Below are 26,082 nucleotides of genomic sequence, written 5' to 3'. Positions count from 1 at the left end.
GACAAGGTAAGAGACAGTTCATAGAAGCTCACAATTATTCTAATAATTCAATTTTCTTCTTCCCATGTCATAGGAATAACTCAGATCAAAGTCAGGGAAAAGAAAGATTACACTAAAAACCACAAATATTTATAATAAAAAAATGGCACATAAAAACACAAAACAAATGAGCAACTATTAATTTAGTTGCAATTTGTTTTGTATGTTCCTTCCAGCCTGAATCCTCGTATGGGGGTAACATCTCTGGGTTGAATGAAAAATACATCACAATTTTTCTACCCAACAAATTTAATAGTAATTCTAAATTTAATATTATACAGGCAAGTAAAGTCTATCTATAAATTCATTGGTTAGGAATTTGTGAATTTCACTTGATCTATCATGGATAATGTAAACAGTTAATTAGAAAGTTATGAATCTTAATTAAATCCTATAAAAATGAATAAAATGTTTTAACTTGGAGTTTATGTATATTGAGAAATTAATGCAGAACAAGCCAATATATGAATCTAGAGAGAAACAACTCTTCTGCACTAGTATTTCTCGTGAAAATTAATTCCTTTAAAATATGTTTTTGTTCGATAACTTTGACCTTGTCTACCAGTGACATTCTAGAAAGTTAGTTTTGATAAACTTCACAATTGCCTTACACTGAATTCCCTTAGGCTTGTTTTAATTCTGAATTGTGTACCCACATTTTAAATTCTTACCTTTAACTAATTGGAATTTATCCCAAATGTCTTTGCATATTCAGGCTTTTATTACAGAGTAAGTATCCTCTCAGTTAGAGTCAAATTCCCTCAGGACTTTAGGATCACATTCTATTTTATTCCACTAACTTGCACACAGAAGGGGAGCCTTCAGCTATTTAAATGGCTAATGATTCTTTAGCTTTATGCTTGTACTATCCTGTAGAACTTTCAGAATTTTTTAATGCGAATATTTATTTAAAAGAGCTTTATTTTAAGTTCCATCAGGCCTTACAGTCCTGAAATTCACTTCAAATTCACTAAAAATAATATATTTCTGCAGAAAAAATAATTAAAAAAATTTAGTGACTTTTCTCAACATCTTTAATTCTTGAAAGTGGTTCTTGATCTTTTGAGCTTGATAATAAATAGCTTAATCACTAGTTATCTCACAATAATCATATTTTATATAGTTTCTTATATTAACAACCAAGCACTGCATCAACTCTCTGCTATGCTTCTACATGTACTTTCCATAATAAAGATACAAATAAAGCTAAAAAAGTTATATAACAGCTTATATAACAAGTGCTTATAAAGTTATATGACAGCTTATAAAATATTTGTAAGCAAAAGTCACGAAGCTTATACAATATAAAGTATTTGCCAAAATCAGTTTATGAAGAAAGAGAAGTACGCATTACAAATAAGTATTCTCAGCCTAAAGATTTCAGAGATATTATAAGGTAGATAGTCCAAAATAGAAAATCAGAGAATTTCTTTGTTCTTACAACTGAAGTATTTCCCCATTTTTGCAAAAAAAAGAAGGGTAAAGAAGCCCTTCTATAATTTCCCTTGCTGTTAGGCAGACAGTCTTCTAGAACAAGATTTGTTCTTCACTATATTGAGTTGAGGGTTTGTATGCTAGCTAAGTTAGGAGAAAACTGGTTATCTAAAATTAAACTGAGATTTCAGGTCTAAGAGAGGATTCCATACCAGTAGGGACAACTATAAGTTTCCCATCTTAGTTCTGTATCTTAAAGTACTTGAGTCACAGAAATAGTCCTCTTAAAAGGCAAACAGTTCAACAGTAATATATGAAAAAGGAAAACTAACTCTCTATACAAAAGTCATATAGTTTATTTTTGGATATACCACTGATTTGCTAAGTCTGTCACATGTTTCTTTTTGAATATCTCAAATATTTTACTGAATCATTTGGAATGCAAAATTTCCCTTGTACTGAATCATTACATGACTCATATAATTGCTACATTCAATTTTTTACAACCCTGCCTGTGCCGCTCTGAATCTCTGTTCACAAGAATTGGCCTATTTTGCTATATTTAAAAAAATTCTCCATGACTTATTCAACATGCCTGTTAACTTCAAAGCTTAAAGTACTTAACTCCCCAGACATAAGCTGTCAAGGTGCGGGGGGGGGGGGGGGAGGAGAAAAACCTCCTAAAATTCAGATGGGCCTCTGATATGTGTTCTAATGATGGAACTATTAGTAATGTTAAAGTTATGAATAGCAGCTGTTAAAAATGTGAACCACTTCTGGAATCTGGATTTTCTCCCAGTGTTTTCCTGCAAATCAACCAACGATTAACCTTTTTCTCCAGTCCAAACTTTTCAGTACACATCTCCAAACAAATCTATGCAGATTTATGAAGGTTTGACAGAATGTTCTTCTGCAGTACTTTGATTTTGGGCATTGGGAAGTGAACTACTAGCTTCTTTTGTGGACAGCCAGTCCCTTAAGAATGGAATGCCATGTTTTGCTAACCACTCTGAAATCTTTCTTACAGACATTAGACAAATTGCCTATGGTACCAAAATCAATTTAGAAGTTTCTTCTTTTTAAAAACAGAAGTTTAGAAATAAAAGAAAGACATGCTTTGTAGCCATTAATCTTTTTGCATTGAGAACATTAGTTTTAGCCAGAAGGATCCTTGCTTATTTAATTATAAGGGGTGCGATCCAATCCTTAATGTAAGAACTCTGCCTCAGCTAATCTCTGCAACAAACAAAATACTGGTCTAGAGACAAATCTATTCATCTTCGCCCTTCTGTTATAGGTTTCAGTTCAACCCAAATCTCTCTCAAGTCCTTCCTGTAACCCATAAAGTTAAACACCACAGTAGTTACTAAATACTTCTCTCATGGGTAGGAAAAATGCTACAAGATCAGTCAATAAACAAAGCTGGAGTAAATTTTAGACACAGTACTTAAGTTGGCTGTAATAAATTGTTTAATACACTCTTACTTTAGAATATTATTTATTTACTTATTATTTTATATATTTATTTATATGCCCTCTACTTAGAAAAGTCTCCCCCAAAGACAGTGTAAGCTTGATACAGATCCTTGAAAAAAGTCTGTTTTTCTGGGAATAAAGAAACAAAAATTGACGAATATATTTTATACATATATTAAGAAGAGACCAAAGTGGTTTGTTGCCAGCTTTGATTTACCCAGTTGGATTAGTGTAAATGAAGGAATTTGGTAGGATGGTTGCTTTAGAGAAAATAATCCCTCAAGTGAGGACACAAATATTTTGCATAATATCCCTTGACAAAGAAAAGACATATTTAAACAAAAACACTAAAGGTTGGACACGAGTGGCATGTTTTACTTTTGGACTTAGGTGAAGAATAGGACAGTGCAAGGTCAGTGCTTCAGTAACAAGCAAAACATTCCACACAACATGGCAGCTTGTAACTGTACGAACAAAAATTGCTTTAAAATAATTTTAAGAGACTAAAAAGGTCATATGTGTGTGAGTCTGACTAATACAGCTGCACTCATGAAGACAAGCTCAATGAACAAGGGGGTTGGGAAATTCTCTAGGCATCCTACAGTTTAAGACAAGGTACCAAAAGCGACCATGCAAAATAAAACAATCTTAGATATAATAAAGATAGGCAGTTTTAGCATCTCAAGGCAAATTTGTTAGTTGTTACAGCTCTAACAGAAGTATAACAAACACTTGATGACGTTAACTAAGAGTACCTTTAAACAAAAGGCAAGGAAGGAAAGAGTAAAGTTAGAAAGCACAACTTCATTTCAAATTTCTCTTCTACGTCAATGAACTGCAAAATCTGTAGGTAATCATTTTATTATTCAGATGCGTAAACAGTGACAATGTAAACCAGATAGGATGCTTTAGTTCAATCTGAAGTAGTATAGTATCTCAAAGCAAAGAATTTAAGACTACTGCATACAATCCATAGAAAAACAAAACAATATCAAGAAGGATGTTGAAAAGTTAGGGATTTAGAATTACCAAGACAACAAGGAAAGGACCTAAAACAATCATACTATACAGCAAAGTGGTCTTCCATTTATTTTAAAGCAAAAGTTACAGGATGACTTTAGTTTGTCTGCCAACATACAGAATTTCATAGCAAATGCCTGCCTAATATAACAAAGATTTAACAAAATCCAGTAGATAGAATTTTAGGCTAAAAAAAAACCTACTAATCTTCCATGAGTCTAATATAACAGACTGTTAGAGTGAACATGCCATGTACAGTTGCCTATCCCAGTGGCAAATGGTGTACACATATTCTCAATGAAGGAAGCTTGTAACCTCAGACAAAATAATAATTGTTAACAAAGAATGGTTCAACTTATTAGTAAAGTGTATCTGGTAACTGGTTCAACTTATTAGTAAAGTGTATCTGAACAAATGACATCAGATACCCTTTAGTCTATGCATGCAATCCTCAGGAAGACACATACACTTACCCTAAAAGTGCTATAAGTCAGAAATTTCATTCTGAATCCTTAAATAAGTACATATTGACTGTACAGAGTTCATACAGACAATCAGAGTAGAAGAAAGGATTATCTACAAGTAATGCTCTAGCACAAATAATTTATTTACTTTCAAAGGATTGTATTAAACAAATGTCAGACCAAATAATCTTGTGGACATTTTTGGCCTTGATCAATGAAGCATTGATCATTTGTGCATCAAAAAGAACTTGGAAAACAGAATAAAATATTACACAACATTCCTAGACTGAAAAGAAGATGAGAAGAACAAAAACAGTGTCAACCCCACAGCCAACTGCAATCTTGGAAAGAACTCCCTGTAGAAATGAGGACAGTATAGAAATCTATAAACAAAATTGAATTATCCAAGCATATTATATTAACAGGAATTAGTATAGACTTGCAAGGTTACTTTGATACAATCAAGATCATCACCACACTGCACTTTTCCCATAGTCATTTTGTTTTAAAAGCAATCAAAACAGAACATGAGGAGACGAACCCAAAATTTGGTCACTGGAGAAAAATAGTCCTACATTCTGAAAATGATAATTACCTTCAGTGCTCTCCAAAGGAGAGGTTGATACAATCTATACAGCATTTCTTCAACTCCTTGACGAACTTTACTTTGTTTATGAAAATAACTCAGCATCTGCAAAGAAAAAAAAATGTTTATATATGTTTGTATGGTGTTTTTCAGCTTTCAGAAAGGTGAACATTTTTGGTCTCATCTATCTTTTACATAAGACCAATGGGTTTACCATATTACGGAGTATGATAAAACTAGACACGTTAATTGATCTTGTATTTTATTAAAAAGTAAAAAAAAAAGTCCTAATAAATATCTCTTTTTATTGGTTCAGTAAAGCTATATAGATATTTAAAATTATGAAATTCATAGCTACAGAGATTCACTTCAACCATTTATTTTCTAATTAAACTAAAATAACTATTTTTTAAATGATTGGGAGAAATACTTTAAAACCATGTAATCTTCAGCAAAAGTACCCATTTCTCTATAAAGGAGGAACATGTGATTCTGTAACATTACTTTTTAAATGGAGTTATCTAAATAAAGATCTACAAACGTAATACATCTACATATGCATTGATGAAAGGCAAGTGTCAATACTCCATGTGATTCAGAACTTTAAAAGCCTATGATTAGTTAGCTAAAGCCTTTACTATTTTCATATCTGAATTATGAAGGAAAAAGAAAAAAACAAAACAGAAAAAGCAAAAGGACTTCATGTAACTTCATATAAAATAATCCCTCCACCTGAAACACTAGACAATTTGAAAAGAAGGATCTGCTTTCAAGTCACAACTTTATACTTCAGATTGTCACAAGACATGGAAGTGAACAGAATTTACAAAAACAATGTCATAGTGGAAGATTTTTCTGGCCTCAAAACACATGATATCATTTATAAAAGTAAATCTTATTTATACGTGAGAATGACAGACCTAGCTCAGGATTAATGGAGGATCACGCTGTTTTTGAACAGACTTAATTAAGAAAATAGCGAAAAGTATGTTAGTATGAGATGGAAACTTTTACTTTACAGTAAATCATCTGATTTTGATGCTACTAGTGTCATGCTTAGTAGCCGATGTATAGTAGTTGTCATGCAGTAGCTGATGCTAATGTCATGCCTTATAGGAACTTACCTCTCTAACTTTAGAATGAACAGAAGAACTTTTGGGAAGGTGTATTCCATAATGCATGAAATCCTGAATACAGTTATATTCAAGTATCTATAGTAAAAACACATATAGAAACAATAATAATTGTAAGTTCTGTAGACTGTCCAGTAACTTGTATTTTTTCTCCAGTATAAACAACTGAAAAGAGTCTTTTTTATTATTTCTTATTTGACTTCTATTTGACCCAAAGTTTTCCATGCTAGGTCAGCATGAACTGATTTGCAGAATTTTAGTGTACACAATTTATTAAATTCTCAGAGCAAAGTTTAGTGTTCAGAAGTACCTCTGCACTGTAAACTGGTAACTGATATTTGGCTGAGGCAGTGCTCTGAAGTTCTGATTATGCTTTTGATCATTTCCATGCAAATCCACAAAATCTAGATAAATATCTAAGCTATAATATATATATAGACTTGCAAAAGCTGAATAAGAGCTTCTGTTACTCAGGTAACTACCATGCTTAAAATACATTGCATAAATACAATTTGTGTAAAGGAATATTTCAGTGGCAGAGATAAAAACGCTTAAGTGCAAGCAAGCCAGTCACAGTGGCCAGTGCGACTTACTTTTATTTCTTGATCATGCTGAAGAGACCCTTTCCTTAAGGACAGAATCCCCTAACGCTTGCTTAGGAACCTTTCTGAGGCTGAGAATTTATATACATATACACCTTGAAGTTCAAAACAGTCGAAACTGTGGGTTCAAGCATAGTATTACCTCTAAGATCTCTCCTGACACCTTCTTCCAAGCCCTGAAGTAAACTTCTGAAACGTATGCCATCAAGGATCTATATTTATATACGAGAAACACTATCAACTTCTTAGCCATATATACATACATTTCAATAAATAATAATTTGAAGTTTAAGAATAATAATGATCCTTGTTACTTATCATAATTCTACATATTAGTATTATTATTAGAAGAAAATTATTTTGCAAATCTACACTGAAAATGCCAGAAAAACAAAGTTAATTCTTAATTAATGAACCAAAGCACTATAGTGGGGGGGGGGATCTCTTTTACAGTGGAAAAGTTAAAACATTAGCTCAGGTGTTTTTGCATTTATCTCATAATGAATGCATAAATTGTTAATAAAGATACATGGCTAGATATTATTCTAACTAAAAGAATTAGAAAGTCTCTAATTTCCATATGAAGAATTACTTAGGTAATACTTCACTGAATAATCAAAGGAAAAAAAAAATCCACATTATTCATCCATAAGTTAAGTTCTCAGGCTACAATTCTTCAAGGTGCTTCTCATTATTTTTCTTATGGGCAACCTCTAATTTAATTTGGTAAGATGTTATATGGAGATATACTAAAGTGATACAAAAATTTATGTATTATACATATATATGCACACACACGCACACAAAAAAAAAACATCTTATGGAAGCAGAATCTGCAATTCTCTAACACAAACAGTACAAGTAATGCAGCAGTTTATAGGAAAGCCATTTGCTTCAGCTATTGCTAAATAAGCATTTTATTACACCTATAATTGTATACATAGGTATGTACAAGGCAGCTATTACACAAAATTGTCGCAACAATACAATAATTACATTCAGCAGATTTCTAAGTCTCTGGATAGAGATATGTTCTTTCAACATATGAGTTATTTTAAAATTTGACACAAAGAAAATTTTAGCCAAGCTCTTAATGCTCATTAAGAATATCTGTGAGGCATACCTTGGAAAAAATTGTAACTGGTTTTTAACAGTTCCATGGATCATTTTAACAAAGTTAACATTCCAGTTGAACAAAAAGCTCAAAAATCTTCTTCCCTGTTGAGAGACACAAATGGATGAGAAAATAAAAAAGGTGTTGGGGGGAATTCAGTCCCCAGAGATATACCCCAAAAAGTATCATTAAAGTAAATTTAAAAAGGCATAGATAAAATTGCTGCCAGGAGAAAAAAAAATAAGAATCTTGTTTTTTTTTTCTTAAGTATAATTCCAGCATTAATTTTATTTGCATTGAAGAGAAGATGGAAGATAGTAAGGGACTGTCCATCTCAGAGTCCTCTTGATAACCACCTCATCAGAGTTCTGTCAAGTGCAATGTCATTTCCAGATAACACCATAATGGTGAAGTGTTTGGTGACAGTACAAATAAAATAGTTTGACAATTCAGCCAGCATTAGATATGGAAATATTACTGAGCAAAGCTGCATAGAACAGCTAGGCCACAGATGAAAATAAATGCTCTGATAAGCAAAGGCAATTCCTTTCATATTGTCTCATAAAAGGTAATACTGTAGATCTTCCGGAGTTGCTTTGAATTTGTTTATAGCAGAAAACTATATCCAGTGCTCTTCCTGCCTAAGTTTTCTTCCATTTTAGCAAGCTGGAAGTAGCAATGACATTTCTCATAGCAATCTGCTGCTCATTAGACAAGGCAGTGGAAGGCTGTGGATGGAGGAAATAAGCTCTCACTCTTTTGGAATCAGCAAGATCAGCCCACGGAACTAGAGATACAGATAGTATCTACACAGCTAAGTCTAGCTCTGGGTCATCCTTATAGTGAAGGCATCCAACTTCTGAGCTGAAACTCTGAAAAAGTTTCATCATATCCAAGAGCAAGTCAGTCAGTTCTAAGTGCCCTGTGTACCTTTCAGCTTTCTAGCCAAAGGAATCAGGAAAAATCATAAGGAGATGCAATAATAAAGAACAATTGGCAGGAGTTTAAGAAACACTCTGATCCATTAGCAGAAGTTCAAAGGTGCTCCCATCAAGAGCAAAACCAACAGTTATTTTCAGAACTGAAGGAAAACAGGGTTTCTAATAAAGAACATAATGCCAGATGCACTTTGACCTGGACTACTGTAGAGGAAGGTTGAGGGAAGGAAAATTATAGGGAGAAACTTGCATTTAGTGGAACTGATCATTTAAATGCCTTCAGATCAAGCAGGAATTCAGAAGACCATCAGCACCATCAGAATCAAGTCTAAACAGTGTTAAGATTCTTGCCTGCAGGTCTGGTGGAATCCTTCCTGCTGATAAAAGCTCCTTCTATCAAGAAAGAAAAAGATCAAATAAAAAGAGCCACTCATCTCCAACCTGTAAGTCCCAGTAGTACACTCTCCATCAACATCCCTGACAAGTAAAAAGGCCAAGGGAGTCTTGATCTGTCTCAATCAGGTAAATACAAGAAGTTTAGCCTCAAACTCTACAATCATGGTAGCAAGACAAACGAAAAAAGGGACAAAGCAGCTTTCCATGCCATGAAATGATGAAGGCAACCAAAGTCAATGCTCAGTTCAGTTCAACAATTCTTTTTTGCTTTAGAATTCAACAGATTAAATTAGAGGTATTCACCCCCATTCTCAGGATCAATCTGCTGCTTGTCATCCAGTGATCCAAAACAACTACTGTTGTCAACATTTTCAATATCCTGGGAAATACACTGGTGACATGTGAACAGAAGTTTGTGAACTTGTCATCTTTGGTGTTGGTGCATAAACACCATGTAAGAGCATCTCATACTGCTGTGCTTGTGGATACAATACATTGTGACTCTCAATTACATACACACAAAAAATTAAGGAAAAAAAAAGAACTGAACTACCTCTAAAACACAGTAATTTATTTGTTGAGCTCTCAAGCTGTTCAGGTAGAAACTCCACCTGAACAGGGATGGATTCATAAATCACACAGATATATTCAGAGGGTCACTTCACCAAAGTAGCCCAGAAATAAGCCTTGGAGAAATGCTTGCGCAGAATAGCACAATCTGGGAAGGCAGAAAAATTGAACTCCAAGATGTCTCAATGAAGTGTAAACATCCAGTTCCTAATAACTTAAGTTGACTTAAAACCAGGCTACCATATTTCTGACCCTCCCCCTCCCTTTCTGCTTGCATATGATGAACAAGTTCAGGGAATTAATCTGACTGCAAATCAATTCTATGAGGGGAAAAAGCTAATCAGCTAGCTCCTTGAATTGGCCCATGACATTCTGGGGAGAGGAAAATAAGAATGCTAGCCTGTGGCAACACAGGATCATAGCAGCCTGGAATTACATCATCTTAAGATACTATAGAGCTGCATTCTACAACGTGTATTCTAAAAAGAATGAGATATACTTTTGTTAGGATCTGTAAAACAAACCTGCAAGCAGTAGGGAATACTCTCTCATGGAATACTAGCACTGATGTATAGGAGTTCAGATTGGTCTCAAAGCATTCAGTCATTACGTTGATACTAGCTATGACTTACAGCATTTCACTTATAGAAGGTAAGGAAAAGATCAGAAGAGATAGCAAGTGAATGTTGGACATGTTGCTAAAAGAAATCTATCATTAGTCAAATGACCAAGACGGGGAAACCAGAGAACACTCAAGAGGTGGATTGTCATTAAAACTAAATTTTCAGTGAACTCTCTCAGGACAGAAAATCCCAAAACAGAAGGACCTGCAATGCAGAATAGTTTTATAGCACCACGATAGATCACTAAAGAAATCGCAAAGGTGAACTAAATGCCTTGTAGACAGTGTACAACTCAGTGACTGATGGAAAAAGCCTTGTTTGATGATTAAAAAAAAAAAAAAAAAAAAGCTTGCCTGACTGTAGCAATAACCAAGCACATAGAACTAGAGTTGGCAAGCCATTTCCCAAATGAAAGAGGAGAGGGGTGGAAGAAAAAAAAACAAAAATAAACAACAAAAACACACCCATGACTTGCCACTGTACTGCATTTTCGGAAGTGTTGCATGGATTCTTCTGCACATGTTCGAGTATCAGGTCAAAATGTGAAGAGATGTGCCCAAAGGTAAATGGAGAGTACTGGAACCAGTACTCTAACATCATCGTTTATGGCACTGCATGATGGGACAGAGTACACCCTCAGCAAGTTTGCAGAGGATACAAAACTGGGATGAGTGGTTTATATGCCAGATGGTTGTGCTGCTGTTCAGAGGGACCTTAACAAGCTGGAGAAATAGCCAACGGTAATCTCATGAAGTTCAACGAAGGGAAATGCTAAGTCATATACCAAGGGAGGAATAAATCTGTGCACCAGCACAGCCTGGGGGTTGACTGGCTAGGAATCAGTTTTGCAGAAAGAGATCTGGGGGTGCTGGTGTTCAAAGTTGAACACAAGCCAGGAATGTATCCTTGAGATAAAGGCCAACAGTATCTTGGACTGCATTAGAAAGAATGCTGCCAGTAGGTCGAGGGAGGTGGTCCTTTCCCTTTGCTCAGCACTATTGATACCGTATCAGAGTGCTGCGTACAGCAGTTGGGTTCCTGTACAAAAAGATATATGGACGTGCTGAAGGGCCACAAATGTGATTAAGGGATTGAAGCATCTGTCACATGAGGAAAGGCTGAGAGAGTTGGGATTGCTTAAACTGGAAAAGAGAAGGCTCAGGACAGATCTTATCAGTGTCATCAGTATAAATATCTGATGAGAAGGAGCAATGAAGGAAGAGCCAAACTCCTACCAGACTCCTCTCAGTGGTACCTAGTGAGACGGCAAGAGATAGTGAACCCAGATTGAAATATAAGAAATTCCATTTAAACATAAGGAAAAACATTTTTATTCCAAGTGTAATAAAACTCTGGAACAGGCTGTCTAGAGACATTGAGAGGTCTCCATTCTTGGAGCTATTCAAATCCTGACTGCACAAGGTTCTGAACAACCTGCTGTAGTTGACCCTGCTTTGAGCAGGAGGTTAGACTATGATCTCCAAGATTCACAAACTCTACAATTCTAACATCAATGCTCAACAACATTACTTAATTTTTCTGAGTGTTCCTAAATAAGAAGAGGAAATATTACCTCCCCTCCCTCACAGGTTAAACTTTGTGATGAAAAAGGGCACTCCTATTTGCAAAAAAAACCCCCAACAACAACAACAAAACTAAAAACAGCCTGAGCATTCTTGACTACATTAGACCGTATCAGGCTTGGGGGTTAAGAGATGGAAGCCCTGAAAAGAGAGACCTCCTGTGAAGTTCTGCCTACCACCATGATCTACAAGAGCAGAAGAACAGGTCCAGAACTGAATCTGGCATAATGACTCTGGACCTGTCAGCAGCACCAGTGACGTCTGAGGCTTTTTATAAAGAGGCTTAAGTTAATAGACAGACCCTGGCAATATTAACAAGTTATTCTCTGGAACTAAGAAAGCTCCCTGGCCCCTCAATTCCCTCAGATTTTTCAGCACCCAGAATGATGCCTGGCAGGAAATACTAGTAGTTTAGTGTCCAAACTTCTCATCAGTTCTCTCCATTATCAGGAAAGGTCTATATTTGTGAACTCTCATTAAGATCTTTCACCTTTATCAAGCAGCAGTGGATGGACCAATAGAATGCAATTTCAGCTCTTGGTTGGCAGCTGCTGTTTTCAGTCAATCTTTCTAGCAGTAAAGCTAATGATTCAGAGTTAAGAATTTAAAGCACTAAGGATTGCCTGCCAGGTCAAAGACTTCAGTAAAGGTCACTATGTGCCCAGAAATAGGTAAAAAGAAAATGTCACAAAACATCAAAAGACCAGGAGTTGCCAGCGGGGGGGGCAGAGTTTTTTTTGTTTGTTTGTTTGTTTAAATTAGGGCAGAAAAGGGTGCAAAGCGTGATCAAAATTTCCTATTTTGTGCATCAATAAAGAGATCTGTAAAGACATGCTAAGAAAAAGATTCACTACCAACGCTGATTACCACCTTTCTTTTTTTAAAAAAAGTTTTATTTTTAAATAATTAAAATTTAATTTTATTTTTGATTTTAAATTAAGTTACCTTATTGTTTCATCCAAAGACTGCAAACTTTCCTTAAAAAAAAACCCCATCAGTAGTATTTAATATGGCTTTTATTAAAAAGCCCCACAACTTCTTAAAAAAAATTGTCTACAAGTTGTTGCTGAAACCTAGATACTACAGTTTTGTTTAGCATATCTAATTCTCAATTATTTACAAATAGGAAATATTAAAGTGACATAGGGATTCAAATAAAAAGTAATTTTACAGAATTAAATGTAACTAAAGACATTAAGCACTGCAAAGAACATAATCAAGTACATACTTTTTTCAAGGACCAAAAATTACTTATAATAAAATAAATCAAAAAAATTTAAATCAGTAGTCTAAACCTGTCTTCCCTTACAGCCCTTTCTCCACTTACACTTTCTCTCCCTCCATTTTGCACCTCTCTCATTGCCTTCTTGCATCTCAGTTTTAGTTAAAACTAAAATATCTTAAGATACGATATGTGTAAATATCAAAAAAGAACACTTAAGTGTCATGTATCCAAAATCTGGTCTATCAAACATTTCATAGTTCCTTCCCTACCAGTATTTTAAAACCCCACCTGCCCACAGTGTCACAATCATGAAGTAGTCCAAGAACTCACTTTATATTAGGAGTACACATGAAAGGGAACAGATGTATTTTAAACAGACAAGACGCAGCTGGAACTTTTGAGCCAATGTCTGAGCCAACTGTCTTGTCATCTAACCAGAAAGCAAGCTTGGGTACTACTACCTTGGTGTACTGCCACAAACTAAAAATTGCAATACAGCAATTCTTCACCAGGAAAAGTTTAAGTAGTCAAAAAAAACAACAATTATCTTTTTGCTGTGAAATTGAGTTCATCTCAAGATACTTCTAAAACAGGCTGCAGCATGGAATCATTTAGATGAGAATTTTTTTTTTTTGATAATTACTTGTATCCAGTAAAAGAAAGACTTGTACAAAAGGAGAGTTATAACAGGGCATGGTTTCAAGTATTGAGGCAGATGCACTGGGAGCAAAGTACTTGATTCTTATTAAGAACTTGAGTGATGTTTTAGACAAATACTCTTAAAGAAAGGGGAAAAAAAGTGTTTTCAAAAAAACCCAGAAGCATCACCAGTTCATAGCTTGGAATCAGAGCTAATTTGTCTGGTATTGTTATATATCCTATCTTAAAAAGATGCTTAATGCATAACCACCACAAGTAACCAAAACTGAACCATGGAAAAGCAGAGTAGAATAAACTTTTGCTTACCTCTTCTTTCTTAATGTGTTTAACACTCATAAAACACTGAAGCAACAAGTCCTTGACTTCGTTACTGTCCTCTAAGTCATAATCAAAGCAAAGCAATGTCTGGTGTAGATTCCATAGACGAACTATATCTGCACCCTGATAGAAGGGGGAAAAAAAAAATCCTGCTGCATTATAGTGAAATAAGTATACCTTTGAAGTGAAGAACCAACTACAGGATTTTTAAACACTAGATTTGAAATGCATTGGTACAGATATTAGAAGATTTTCAGACTGCAAAATTAAGAGCTTTCACTTTCACTTTTATTACAGGGAAAAGATTAAAAAAATGCATAACTGCGGAAACACTGACTTCCAACAACTGAAAATGTACAGGAAGAAAGCTGACATTTCATGCAAAAAAAAGAATAAAAAAGCATGTCACTTCTGAAATTTCATGCAATGAAAGCAGTGCAAAAGATGTATGTCATTTTGCTCTAAGTAATTCACAAACTAGAGAAGGATTTCAATAAATTAATCAGAGAAGTAAGTAAAAGAAATTATTGTAAAGTGATACAGACTAACAGAAAATGAAGTTTCCCACATAAGGTATCTATGAGTTGCTGAACATAGTACTTCAAATCTGAATTAACCAAAAGCACTAACTCCTACTGAAATCTTGGTTAGTAGAGTTCGGAAATAAGTGAATTAAAAAAAGAATGTGAAGTAACAGTTCACTTGTGATACTGATGCTAAGAATTTTTAAAGTTTATTCTAGAGAAGACCACATTTTAAAGTGTTGTTTGTGCAAGCAACCCCAAAAAGATGCTTTGTAACCAACATGCACTCTATGGGATCATTAGGTGGAAAGCACTAAGATAGTGGAAACAAGTTAACTTGAGAAAAAGAATTATGTGCAATTATGTTTCTTAAAATATTCAGTAGTAATTTAGAAGTCAATACAACTTCACCATACCGTAGCAGCTTTACTAAGGCTTTTTCTTAGCAGTATAATAAATATTGTTTTCCCTAGCTGCTCCTTCCCTTCCAGTCCTTTCTCCCACCACATTTCACATATGCGCTGGATGGCACCCTGTAGAATTTTTTCAGATTCAGGTAATGCAGGAAGAACACCTACAACAGTATAAAGTAATTATTTATTGCAATGAATTATATTAACCCCATAAAATATTACTTTGTTAGTTCCCCAAGTGTATTTCACACTGTCTACTAGCTCTTCCCAAGTCTATACATCTTATTGAAAATGACTTTTTCCGATTGTGGGTATCTAGGCAGGTATGTTAATTTTAAGCTTTTGGCCAAGTTATTGGATCAATAACAATCGAATCTTAAGCTCTGCTTGAAAAATACTATAAGCTATATAAGAATAAGAACAGCTATCTATCATTTAGTGCACAGATGAGGAGAAAAAAAATTATTTAAATTCCATCTTTTAGACTACTTCACTGATTAAGTAAACAATCCCTTAATTTTGTCTCATAAATGAAAACTCACATCTGCATGAACTTTTATCCTTCTACCTGACCAAACTAGGAAACAGAATTTAAACAAAAAGCCTAGTATACTCATCCAGTAAAAAACAGCATAAAGTCATATTCCATGATAGACAAGTACATACCATTTAATATAAAAACACATTCTAGAAGAGCTTTGTAGTTCACATTTTCATCTATTACAGGTATGGAAGCAGTAACTACAGCTGTCACTCCTTGAATCACAGCTACAGTCTGTTTCTGGGAGAAGAAAGAAAAAAAAAGAGAAAAAAGCAGTGCTGAGAAAAATATTCTGCAGTCTGTTTTATATTCTGAAGATAACTATGACAAGAAATAATCCTTAGTAATGAAAGGCAAAAATGAAATGTTTTTTAGCTTCTATTCTGAACAAATATAGGCATCTAAAACCTATAAAATAAGTAAAGACAACAGCATAGCTTTTAAAATACAATGGTTTCAGAATACTTGAAAAAGGCTTTTAGCTAATTATCTGCTGGCTGGAGCTGACTGTACAAATATATCCATTCCTCCACAGAAAACTTGATCTGCAATAAAATACACTCAATTTCAGAGTTAGAAAGACCCTAACTTACAGAATTATGCAACGGAAGAAAAAAATTTAGATCTGGTGACTTCAGATCCAGGCACATGATTCTATTGGTCTCTGCATATAGGACAGATTTCTTAAAAGCCCCTAGTTCACACCAACAATTTCCCCATGGCAGATTTTTTTCCCCTCAGAATTAAACCTTTTCCCTGGTATTCTCAAGAGTTCGCAGACTACAGCGCAGAAGCCACAATGTACTAGGATCTGAGCCATGGAGTTTTTGCACAAGTCAAATATAATTTAAGGGAGGAATCTAGATTTTATAATCTTCATCTTGTTCAATAAACTGATATACCAGAAGAGGTAGGGAAACAGAAATACACACTAGTGTTCTTGACTGCTTTTAGAATTTCTTATAGCATATGCCAAATATTTAAGGCACATCTGAGAAAAGAACATTTGGTTACTGGAAGTAATTCAACACACAAAAAGCCCACCCAACTGCAATGACAAAACTAAGTCCCATCTTTCATTATTAAAATTATCAGAAAATCTATTCTTTTATTGTATAGACTGACCACAACCTCAGCTATGCATAACATTTAAGAAGTGAGTTATGAATGTGGCAGGGAAAAGATGTTTAGAACTGACCTTGTTTAATAACCTTTGAATGCTTGCAAATGCTATAAAGTTATTCCACTTAATTTCCTAGGTGAATACAAAACACTTGTCATACTTTTATTTCAAATTTTTTTTTTTTTTTTTTTTTACCATTTCTGGAATTTTCTCAACTTCCATATCATCACTACTTTCATCATCTTCCGTCCTCTGCCATGTTTCCACGGGGTTCTCCATCAAAATCTGCGTCAATAGATGTGTCAGCTTCTCCCATAGTATTTCTTTTTGTTTTCTCGGCAGTTCTTGAAGTAGTTCATTCAAGTCAAAAGGATCAAATGTATTTTTCTGTGAAGTGATCATAAGGCATTACACCACAATTCTGCATCAGTATAATGGCTTATTTTTCATCATCATATTTCCTAAAATTAACATCTTCCTTGAGATTAAGGATTACTTGCCACCTCTTTGCGTTAATAAAGTACATCCTAGAAGTTGTATTTCTTTAAAAGGCAGCATGAGAAATTGCTGTTTGCTAACTTATTATCAGGAAAATACAGTAACCCTTTTAAGTCTAAAGTCTTTAACCCTGATAGTGACACTACTGAACATAAACCATGTCCCTGTAACATTGAATTCTGCCTCACATGTTCCCAATACCTCCTTCCTGATGGAGGAAATTTCATATTCTTAGCTTAAAAGCTAAAAACTGCATGGAATTAAATTCCTTGATTGCAGCTTTGCTATCTTAAATAAAAGTTCATGATGGCTCTGAAATAAAATTCTAATGCAACGACTAGCATTCAGTATAGTCATGGGGACAGGATTGCAGATCTTTGAGTGGAACCTGCGTAAAGCAGTACTCTGTATGTTGTACTATTTTAAAGCTTCTCTATCAAAAATAATTCCTGAGCACATTAACTCCATACTCTCCTCTTAAGCTCTACTTAATGGAAAGGCAATGGGCACACACAAGAAGTTCCACTTGAATATAAAGAATAACTTCCTGTGAGGGTAACAGAGCACTGGAACATGCTGCCCAGAGCAGTTGCGGAGTCTCCTTCTCTGGAGATATTCAAGGCCCGCCTGGATGCGATCCTTTGCAAGGTGCTCCAGGTGACCCTGCTTGAGCAGGGGGGTTGGACTAGATCATCTCCAGAGGTCCCTTCCAGCCTTAACCATTCTGTTACAGTCCCCCAGATCTGGCTTTCAGGCACTGTTAGTCTCTATTAGAGAAGACTTTGCAATTTGGTCAATTGAGGGTTTGGGCACCCCGTTAAACATTCTTTTTTATCCATGTAGGTCCAGTCAATGCAGAAAGCACATTTGTGGAACTACAAGAGTTTTCAGGATGGACTCCTCTATCACACATGTAATTTCTGCTAACATCCCTAAATATATTTTCACTTCTAATCATACATACAGGCAACATTTGTTAAGTGGTCATATATCCTTGAAACTAGAGCTCCAAGAGGAGCGTCATCTTTGACATATTTAATTAGATAAAGGAACTGCCTTGATTTATGTGGAATATCCACTTCACCAAGAGACCAGTCTGAACTATTTCCTCAGAAGACCCTTGCTAGGAGAATGCAACTTGATGTGGAAAGCCTATTAAAGAAGGCTAACCTGTGAACATGCAGAGGAAAAAAAAAACAGAGAAGAAATTAAAAAAAAATTAAGAGGTATGGATAACTTCAGAGATGCAACTTGCAACAGTGAAGCCAAGCCATAGAATTAAAAACATTTTGTAAGAAAGAGGGAAAAGGTTTATGATCTTGGAATAAAAATACTTTTAATACATTTGCAAACTAAAATAAGATTCCAAAAGAAAAAAGTTAAAGGGAAAAAGAAAAGTAGAAAATAACAGAAGATGCAGGTAGTATTAGAAGGTTCTCAGAAGGTTAAGAGTAGAAAGATCCTGTTAAATATTTATAGGAGCATGTCTATTCCATTCTACAGCTGCAAACACAGACAGTAAAGTAAAGGCTGCATGAGGAGTTCTCCAGGCCTCTACTTCAAACAAACCCAGAAGACAGGTTATTAAGATTGTACTGTTTTGTTCAAAAAGAACGTATTCATAATAAGACTAGAGCTTTCTGACCCTTCCTTGGGATGAAATGAAGTAGAATTATTCCAGAATCTCCTAGGGAAAAGGTGTCATTGGACGACAGAAAAGAAAATACGCATCATGTATATGGCTAAGAACTAGTGTATTTTCTTGGATTGGAAGAGTATTTACTGGAAAATTTCACACTGGAAAATTACAGCATTTCATAAAAATTTTGAGACTCAGTATCATCATATATGATAGCAAACTTTTAAAAACAAAAGTAAGAAAACAGCAAAGCCCAAAGCAAACAAGGATTAAAAGGAGGGAAGGAATGAGAGATGTTGAAGATGTTGAAGAAGCAGTAATGCTAAGAACATTTTTTTTTTTCAAAAAGGCAAATTCTGAGACTAGAGTACAAAATAGGTAGAATAAGCAGGGCATAAATACAATATGAAAAGTAAGGATTTTTTGAGTCTTGCTGCTTTCCTTTCTCCTTCTTTCCATACCTATACACTGACTTTTAAAGAACAGAATATACCACCACAGCCTCCTTCAGAAAGGAAGCCTATTATTTAAAAATTATTTAAGGAAAGTGTTCACTAAGATGAAACATAGTCGTAACACTCTTCTCCATTGAAAGTTTGGAGAGGAAATGAATAAAACAACTCAGGTCTCTTAGATAATCAAAAAGTAATCTGGATATTCCTGTGCTCCTATACCGCAAAGGAATGAAGACAGTTTTAATCAATGTAGTCTTTACAGCTGGTGATAATCCATTTCCAGAAATATTTGCAAGGGTTAGGTTTATGGGATTGGACTGTAGCCTAGAAACAAAAAGGACACAGGCTAGTAAACTGTGGCAAAATGGACAAGTCAATCAGTTTATTTCTAAAAATACTAAAGGGCTGTCTTTTTCTTTTGGCAAAGCAATTCAGTTTCACAAGTAATATACAGCAGCATACCGTTGTAAGACAGCTCTTGTGAACTGGTGATGAAAAATAATGATACACACATAATATCGTTCTTCAAGATGGAAAAGCAATTTTTAACATGAATAGACCAAGAGGTATGTCAAGATAGGTTAGTGGATGGAGAAGGCAGAAATAACATGACCATCAACAACGAAACTTAGCAAATATTCTATGTTATCCTAAAGAGAACAATTTCTTTGTAAAGTGATTTAGAGAGAAATGGGAAAAATAATGGGAAGGAGATTTCAAGCAATAGCAATCCATTAATAAAGTTGTCATCTAGAGTTACACATCGGAGTGCAATTGAAAAGCTTGCAAAATACTTGGACAAAAAGACTCTGAACAATGTTTGGGAAAGAAACAAGCTCTAGAATTCTAAGCTTACTACGTGGTGCACCATACCTATCCTAGACATGATAGGTTTCTTATTTATACTATATTAGTAAATTAATCTGTGCCCCTGTGGACATGGGGTTCAACTGTACTACTTATTTTATCCTGACAAAGGGAATATTAGGAAAATACTGGTTAGATCAGGAAAAAAACAAAACGAAATTATATTAGTTGAGACTGAATAGAAGACTTAATAATAAAATAACTATAGAACTTTATTAATATCTAAAAGAGAATGATAAAAGGTAGATAGGGACGTTGGTAAAACAATGACAAGCAAAACAACATTATAAAAGCTTCACAGAGTTTAAAAAAAATATTAAAATAAAAAAGGAGTTGTTATGTGATAAAGCCTTAAGAGTTTTGAAGTTGTGGAATTAAAACTAAGTCTTAAAAAAAAAAAAAAGTTTAGTTTTCAACATACACAGCCAGTAAAGCAGAAAAAAGACTTAAAAGATTCCTCTTCATAATATTTGTGTTTTATATAATGGAATAGAGAGGCTGCTAGAGAGGAAGACAGAAATCTTGAAACAAACGCGACAATATCATCTATTCGGGTTGGCAAGAGATGTTCAGGAGGACTAGCATGTCTCCATACCAGTTTGAAATTTAGAGGAAAATGCCACAGTGCAAATCATTATTTCTGATTATCATGCAATATTACACACACAAAAGGAGTACGAATTTGTAATTCGTAGATTTCAGTGGTTGTTCCTCTCTCTGCTTCTTTCTGTAGAGAGCAATCTATTACTCTCTATCACATCTCTAGAATTCTCAGTGGTAGAAAGAACTATTATATACAATTATATATTGACTAAAGAAGTAGACAGTCTAAACTATTAACTTAATGAACAAATGCTACTGAAACATACCTTTGCTATGTCCGTATATTAACTGCCATTAATCATACAGCAACAAATTTACTCTTCTATAGATCAAAGTTTTAAAAATAAGACTTTATTAGTATCAAATGAATATTTTTCTAGTATTTTTGCTGCACTAATCATTATTTTAAACCTGCAAACTATATACAACCAAGCATTTAAAAATTACCTGCTTTCTAACAGAAAAAAATTCAGATTCCATAACTTTTTCAGGTAAGCTCCACTAAGTATCATTTGGACTTATTTTCTGCAACAGTGTTTTTATCTCTGCATACATGCTATTATTCTAGCACGTATTGAGGTATCAGAGAAAAATTTTCTGCCTCTTGGATGCAAAACATTTGTGCACTATTAATAGACTTAAGATTTGTTAGTCATGCACATGTATCATGGCTTACTTACAGGAATCTGAGTAAAACGCAAGAAGTCTTCAAGTGAGTCCTTAGACACAACTTGTAAAAACGCTTCACGCTTCATTATGGTCTTTCTTTTCCTTGTGTTATAAACCTACAAGAAAAAAAATTAGGAAAGAGTATTACATCTCAAAATAAGGTCATTCTTGAACCCAATGAGAATGTATGAGCTCATGCTTTTCATCCAAATCACTATAAGATACTCTTTCTCCCCTCAACCTGATTTATAGTGTTTAGATTCATAACTGCATGAGACCACAGTACTTTTAAGTACTGTTTTTAATTCCTTTATTAAATAGGAAAGTCTTAAAAGTAGGTTTTTTTAATTGATGCTTTCACTTTTAACAAGAACAACTTTTCTAACACACATCCCCTATTTGGCTAGCCATCATTCCAGGCAGCAGTATTTACTTGCACGAAAAGCACTGACCGGCAGCACAAGGTTCTCTCCTCCTCTGTCTTGTCCAGTTGGTCTTACAGGAAACCATCGAGATCACTTTTTAAAACTAAGAGCTTAACTTATCTGCAACTTTCCATCCAAGGTGATTCCTGACAAAAGTCTCCTATCCCTATCAGCTGGAAGACGACCATACACAGCCTCTACTGCTGTCTCTCACTTGTCTGTGAGGCCACATCAAAACATGTTGGATGCTAACACAGGGAACTGATCCAAATTAACCACTAAATTACTTTTCGCCATGTAATTACCAGGTTCACTGCACAGCCTCACAGACCGCTGTACCTCCCGAATACGAGAGGAAGCAACTGGCAAGTTACAAGTGCCGCTTACCTGGCACTCTCACAGAAAGCAATCCTCATGGACAGACCGGCTACACTTCCCAAAACCTTTGGCAGCTAACGCAAGAGGAAAACAAAAAAGGCGCTCTCAAAATGCAGCGAAGCAAAGGAGAGTAGCCCAAATATCGCAGCAGTGTTGCCCAAGGAAAATCGTGTCGGTAGGACTGTCCCGCCACCAACGCGCCTCTTCCCAGAGCCGAAAGAAGCACTAGCCCCGGGGCTGCCCAAAGACGCGACAGCGCCTCGCTCAGCCATCCTCCTCCTCCTCCTCCTCCTCCTCCTCCAACTTCGCCCCCCCCCCCCCCGCACTCACACAGAGACCCGGCCGCCGCCGCCGCCGCCGCCGCGCGCTCTCCTGGCGGTTTCGAACTCTCCCGCGGCAGCCGTTAGGCGCAGGCGAGCGCGCGCCTCTCCCGTCTCGCGAGATCTTCTCCCACTCCCGCCTCCGCTTCGCCTCTCGCTTGCAACGCCGCTGCGAGGGCGCGCGGCGCGTGCGCAGGGCCGGGCCGGGCCCATCGGCGCGGCGGGGAGGGGCGTGGCCGCGCCCCCCTCCTCTCCGTCTCCTCCCCCTGCCCGCGCGCGGCGCAGCCGTTAGTGCGCGCGCCGGCGCCGTCACGGCGCTCGCTGCGGCGGAGGGGCGTCAAACCCGTTCCTGTGAAGTCGCGGAGAGGGTGTCAGTCTGCACAGGCGCTTGCTGTTGTCTTCCTGTAGCCATCTCATAACTCTCATCCACTTCAAAGTGGGATAAAAAAAGTTTAATTACATTCATTTATATGCTTAAGAAACAGCAGGCCTTCTTCCACAGATCTTGGGTGGCAGTGACAGGGTATTTGTACCAAAGCGCGTGCCATTTCCTCAGAAAGGCCCCAGCATCCAGTTTGTTACGTCAGCTTTTTTTCCAAAAATGTTCTTGAACAGCTAGTGTTGACAGCTATGCTTTTAATCTTGGTCGTGGTGAGTGCACTTGTCCAAGCAACAAAAAGCAAAACTGGCCAACGAGCAGAGTTTGTGGGAAAGTATGTAGGCCAGAGGACATTTCCACTTCGACAAATCTTCACTTAAAAAAAAAAATCTAACTGGAAATAGCTCCTTTTTATATTTTTTTAACTTACTCTGCAGCAGGCAGCAGTAGTTGGACTCAGTTCCTTGAATTAACATAAACAGCTTTCACATTCTGTAATATTACCTGTCCCACTTGTTTTGAGCTCCTTTACAAACTAGTCACTTGGTAAGGGCTTAATTTATATTTTTCAGTTTTGCCTTCCCAATAACATTGTATTTTTCAGTATTTCCCAGTGTTGTTAGCTGTTTTGAAGAATTAGGTGCTTGACTAAAGTTGTTTACTTTCAGTGTATGATTGTACTACAGACCATGTGCTTTGCTATACAAACAAAAAATAAAATCAACATCGATTTCTAAAAAAATTCTCACACTAATTGAACTTTTCCAGAGTGTAATTTTAAAAGCAAAATCTGATTCAGATTCCATTTAATTAAGAATACTATATGTAGAAATTCACTCTTTTAAAAAGAAATAGTTACGTTTTCAGTAATACTTTGATATGGAATCTTCTTTAATCTTACTTGGTCTCAAAATTAAACAGTAACATTTTCTCCCATGTTTAACTTTAAAAATTAAATCAGGAAAAGTCTTTAAGTTCCAAGTAACCTAATTAACCACTTTTTTACATACTTTCAAAACTATAGGATAAAAATAAAGTTTATTTTATGCTTATCTTGTATAATAGATGCTATTCTATGTTGCTTCAAAAACATGTAGTAAATGAGTAATATTACTGAAAACAGAAAAGCATTAGCAGAAGATAGGTAAAACTTAAAATCATCTGTTTTTAAAAGAAAACTTACTGGTCTAAAGAAGCTAAAGAAATTATTTGCCAGATGAAAATAACTGTAAGGACCAGTTGGAGAATGTGTTACATTATTTGCAATTTTTAAGATGGTCATTACTCAAGGAAGGGACAGTCTGGCAGAAGGACTTGGCAGTCGGGAGACTACTCTTGAGCATCATCTCTCCTGCAGGCTGACAATTCAGTGCTACTCCTTCTCTTCTTCCAAATCTAAATAAACACTCGACTCTCTCCATTCTCAGTCATATTCTCAGTAGTCTCACCTAAACAAAAGCTTGTCTCCTTTGAAGTGTGGAAAAGCCAGTCCAGCAAACAGCATCATCTACCTGCTGGCAACCACAGGAAAGGTCCCAGGAGAACCACTGGACTTGCCTTTTAAGTTAGGTAGTCAGCTAAGTGCAAAGGCCGTAAAACAGTTTGCTTGAAATGAGTTGTAGGATCAATCCATCATACTTGTACAATAGTAAAAGTAAATAAAAAGTATGAAAACTGACATTTGTTGTGCAAATATCTATACTTTTTGTCTATATTAAAAAACTTTGACATTTTAGAACTGAACTGATAGATTTGTTTTTTGTCTCTTGTGTGGACTGAGTTAGTCCTCACTAACTAATCAGTTAGGACTGATTAGTCCTTTAATTAGATGCTACATTAAGTCACCTGATTAGGTGCATTTAGTCATGCACATTCCCATTTAGCAAACAAACTAAAACATATTTTAGCTTATGATTTGTGTTGCATAGCAACCACAGAATGATTCTTTCATATTATTGAAACTAAAAGTTGACACAGATAACAGCAGGCTGAATAACACTGAAAAATTCATTTAAAAGAACTATGTAGAGAAACCAGAAATGCAGAATAGAATTTGGTAGGATTCTTTCGGGTTTGGGGAGAAAGGCTGGAAGAATGGAAAAGAACTGCAAGCTAGTAATGAAGCTACAATCCCATTTTTCAGTTTCCCTAATGTTCTCTCTTTCAAGAGCTACTAAATTACATGCCTCTTTTTGACATGTCTGTTCATCTGTTCAAAATAATCTATACCCTTTGATAATAATCTCATATTTATTATCATTTTCCTGTCAAGTTAAGTTAAAGCAAAAATGAAAAATGGCCCCTCCACACATGGTTGCTGAGCAACAGCAAATAAAGATTTGCTTTTGTATTACTGCTTCATCATAAACTAGTCTTTTTTTCTCTTGTCTGGCCTGCGTAAGAGATCTCAATTACAAATGTCTTTCACAAGAATTTCATATTTGGACTGTATCAAATATTCCATTTTAACCTGTATATTTCAGCATTATAAATTCTTGTAAAAATAAACAAGTTACTCCCTGAGTGTCATGGTGCTTTTTTGATATTTATATTATTTTTATTTCCTATTTACAGTGTTATCTTCCAGATAAGTTTCTGATGATATTATTGTATGCATTATATACCTTTTAGAATTGTTACCCCTATTTCTTTTCTTTTGAATATATAATATAATTTGTTATAGTTAATACAGGATCCATGAAATCTGCTCATTGTCTGAGGCAGGCTGTTAATAATTTACATGCTTTCATTTCCTTTGATTTATTTTTCATCTTCACATACTCTGAAAAATAATCTGAACAGCATGGGAGAGCAACGAAGTTTCACACTGTTCAACTTCTCCAGATCTCCCCTTGCCTGAAGGTAATACTGCCAATCATGCCATCCGTTATTCAAAGGCAACTGGCAGTTTTCAATGGTGGTGTGATTATACCTTGAAACTGCTTACTTCCTTATATTATTAACATGAAACAACCTTAGAGTATAAGAGATTAAGTAGGAAAAAAATTACTACAGAAGAAAAACAAAGGCCATATTAACTCTGACAAAAAAAAAAAAAAAAAAAAAA

The 26,082-nt window shown here is 35.5% G+C and overlaps 1 protein-coding gene across 3 annotated transcripts in view; it reads right to left on the bottom strand.

Annotated features, from left to right (window-relative positions):
* NCAPG2 (non-SMC condensin II complex subunit G2) overlaps positions 1-22,782 on the bottom strand; it is a 53,190-nt gene extending 30,408 nt beyond the window's left edge. For 2 of the 3 annotated variants that reach the window (XM_085317703.1, XM_085317705.1), the window contains exons 1-10: positions 22,647-22,782; positions 21,525-21,629; positions 16,978-17,169; positions 15,785-15,899; positions 15,122-15,279; positions 14,170-14,304; positions 7,878-7,972; positions 6,897-6,966; positions 6,144-6,230; positions 5,029-5,124 (exon numbers count right to left, since the gene is read on the bottom strand). In XM_085317703.1, coding sequence (XP_085173829.1) covers positions 5,029-5,124; positions 6,144-6,230; positions 6,897-6,966; positions 7,878-7,972; positions 14,170-14,304; positions 15,122-15,279; positions 15,785-15,899; positions 16,978-17,169; positions 21,525-21,599 — 1,023 coding nt within the window. In that variant the 5' untranslated portion in view covers positions 21,600-21,629; positions 22,647-22,782. Of the gene's footprint in view, positions 1-5,028; positions 5,125-6,143; positions 6,231-6,896; positions 6,967-7,877; positions 7,973-14,169; positions 14,305-15,121; positions 15,280-15,784; positions 15,900-16,977; positions 17,170-21,524; positions 21,630-22,325; positions 22,391-22,646 lie in introns of all 3 variants that reach the window. The other variant, XM_085317704.1, reaches the window with a different exon arrangement.
* Positions 22,783-26,082: the final 3,300 nt, after the last annotated feature.

This window comes from Rhea americana, unplaced genomic scaffold (genome assembly GCF_003343005.1).
Source record: "Rhea americana isolate MKP2758 unplaced genomic scaffold, rheAme1 scaffold_50, whole genome shotgun sequence".
Classification (NCBI taxonomy): domain Eukaryota; kingdom Metazoa; phylum Chordata; class Aves; order Rheiformes; family Rheidae; genus Rhea; species Rhea americana.
The sequence above is the reverse complement of the archived record's forward strand: the minus strand, read 5'-3'. Positions and strand labels throughout refer to the sequence as shown.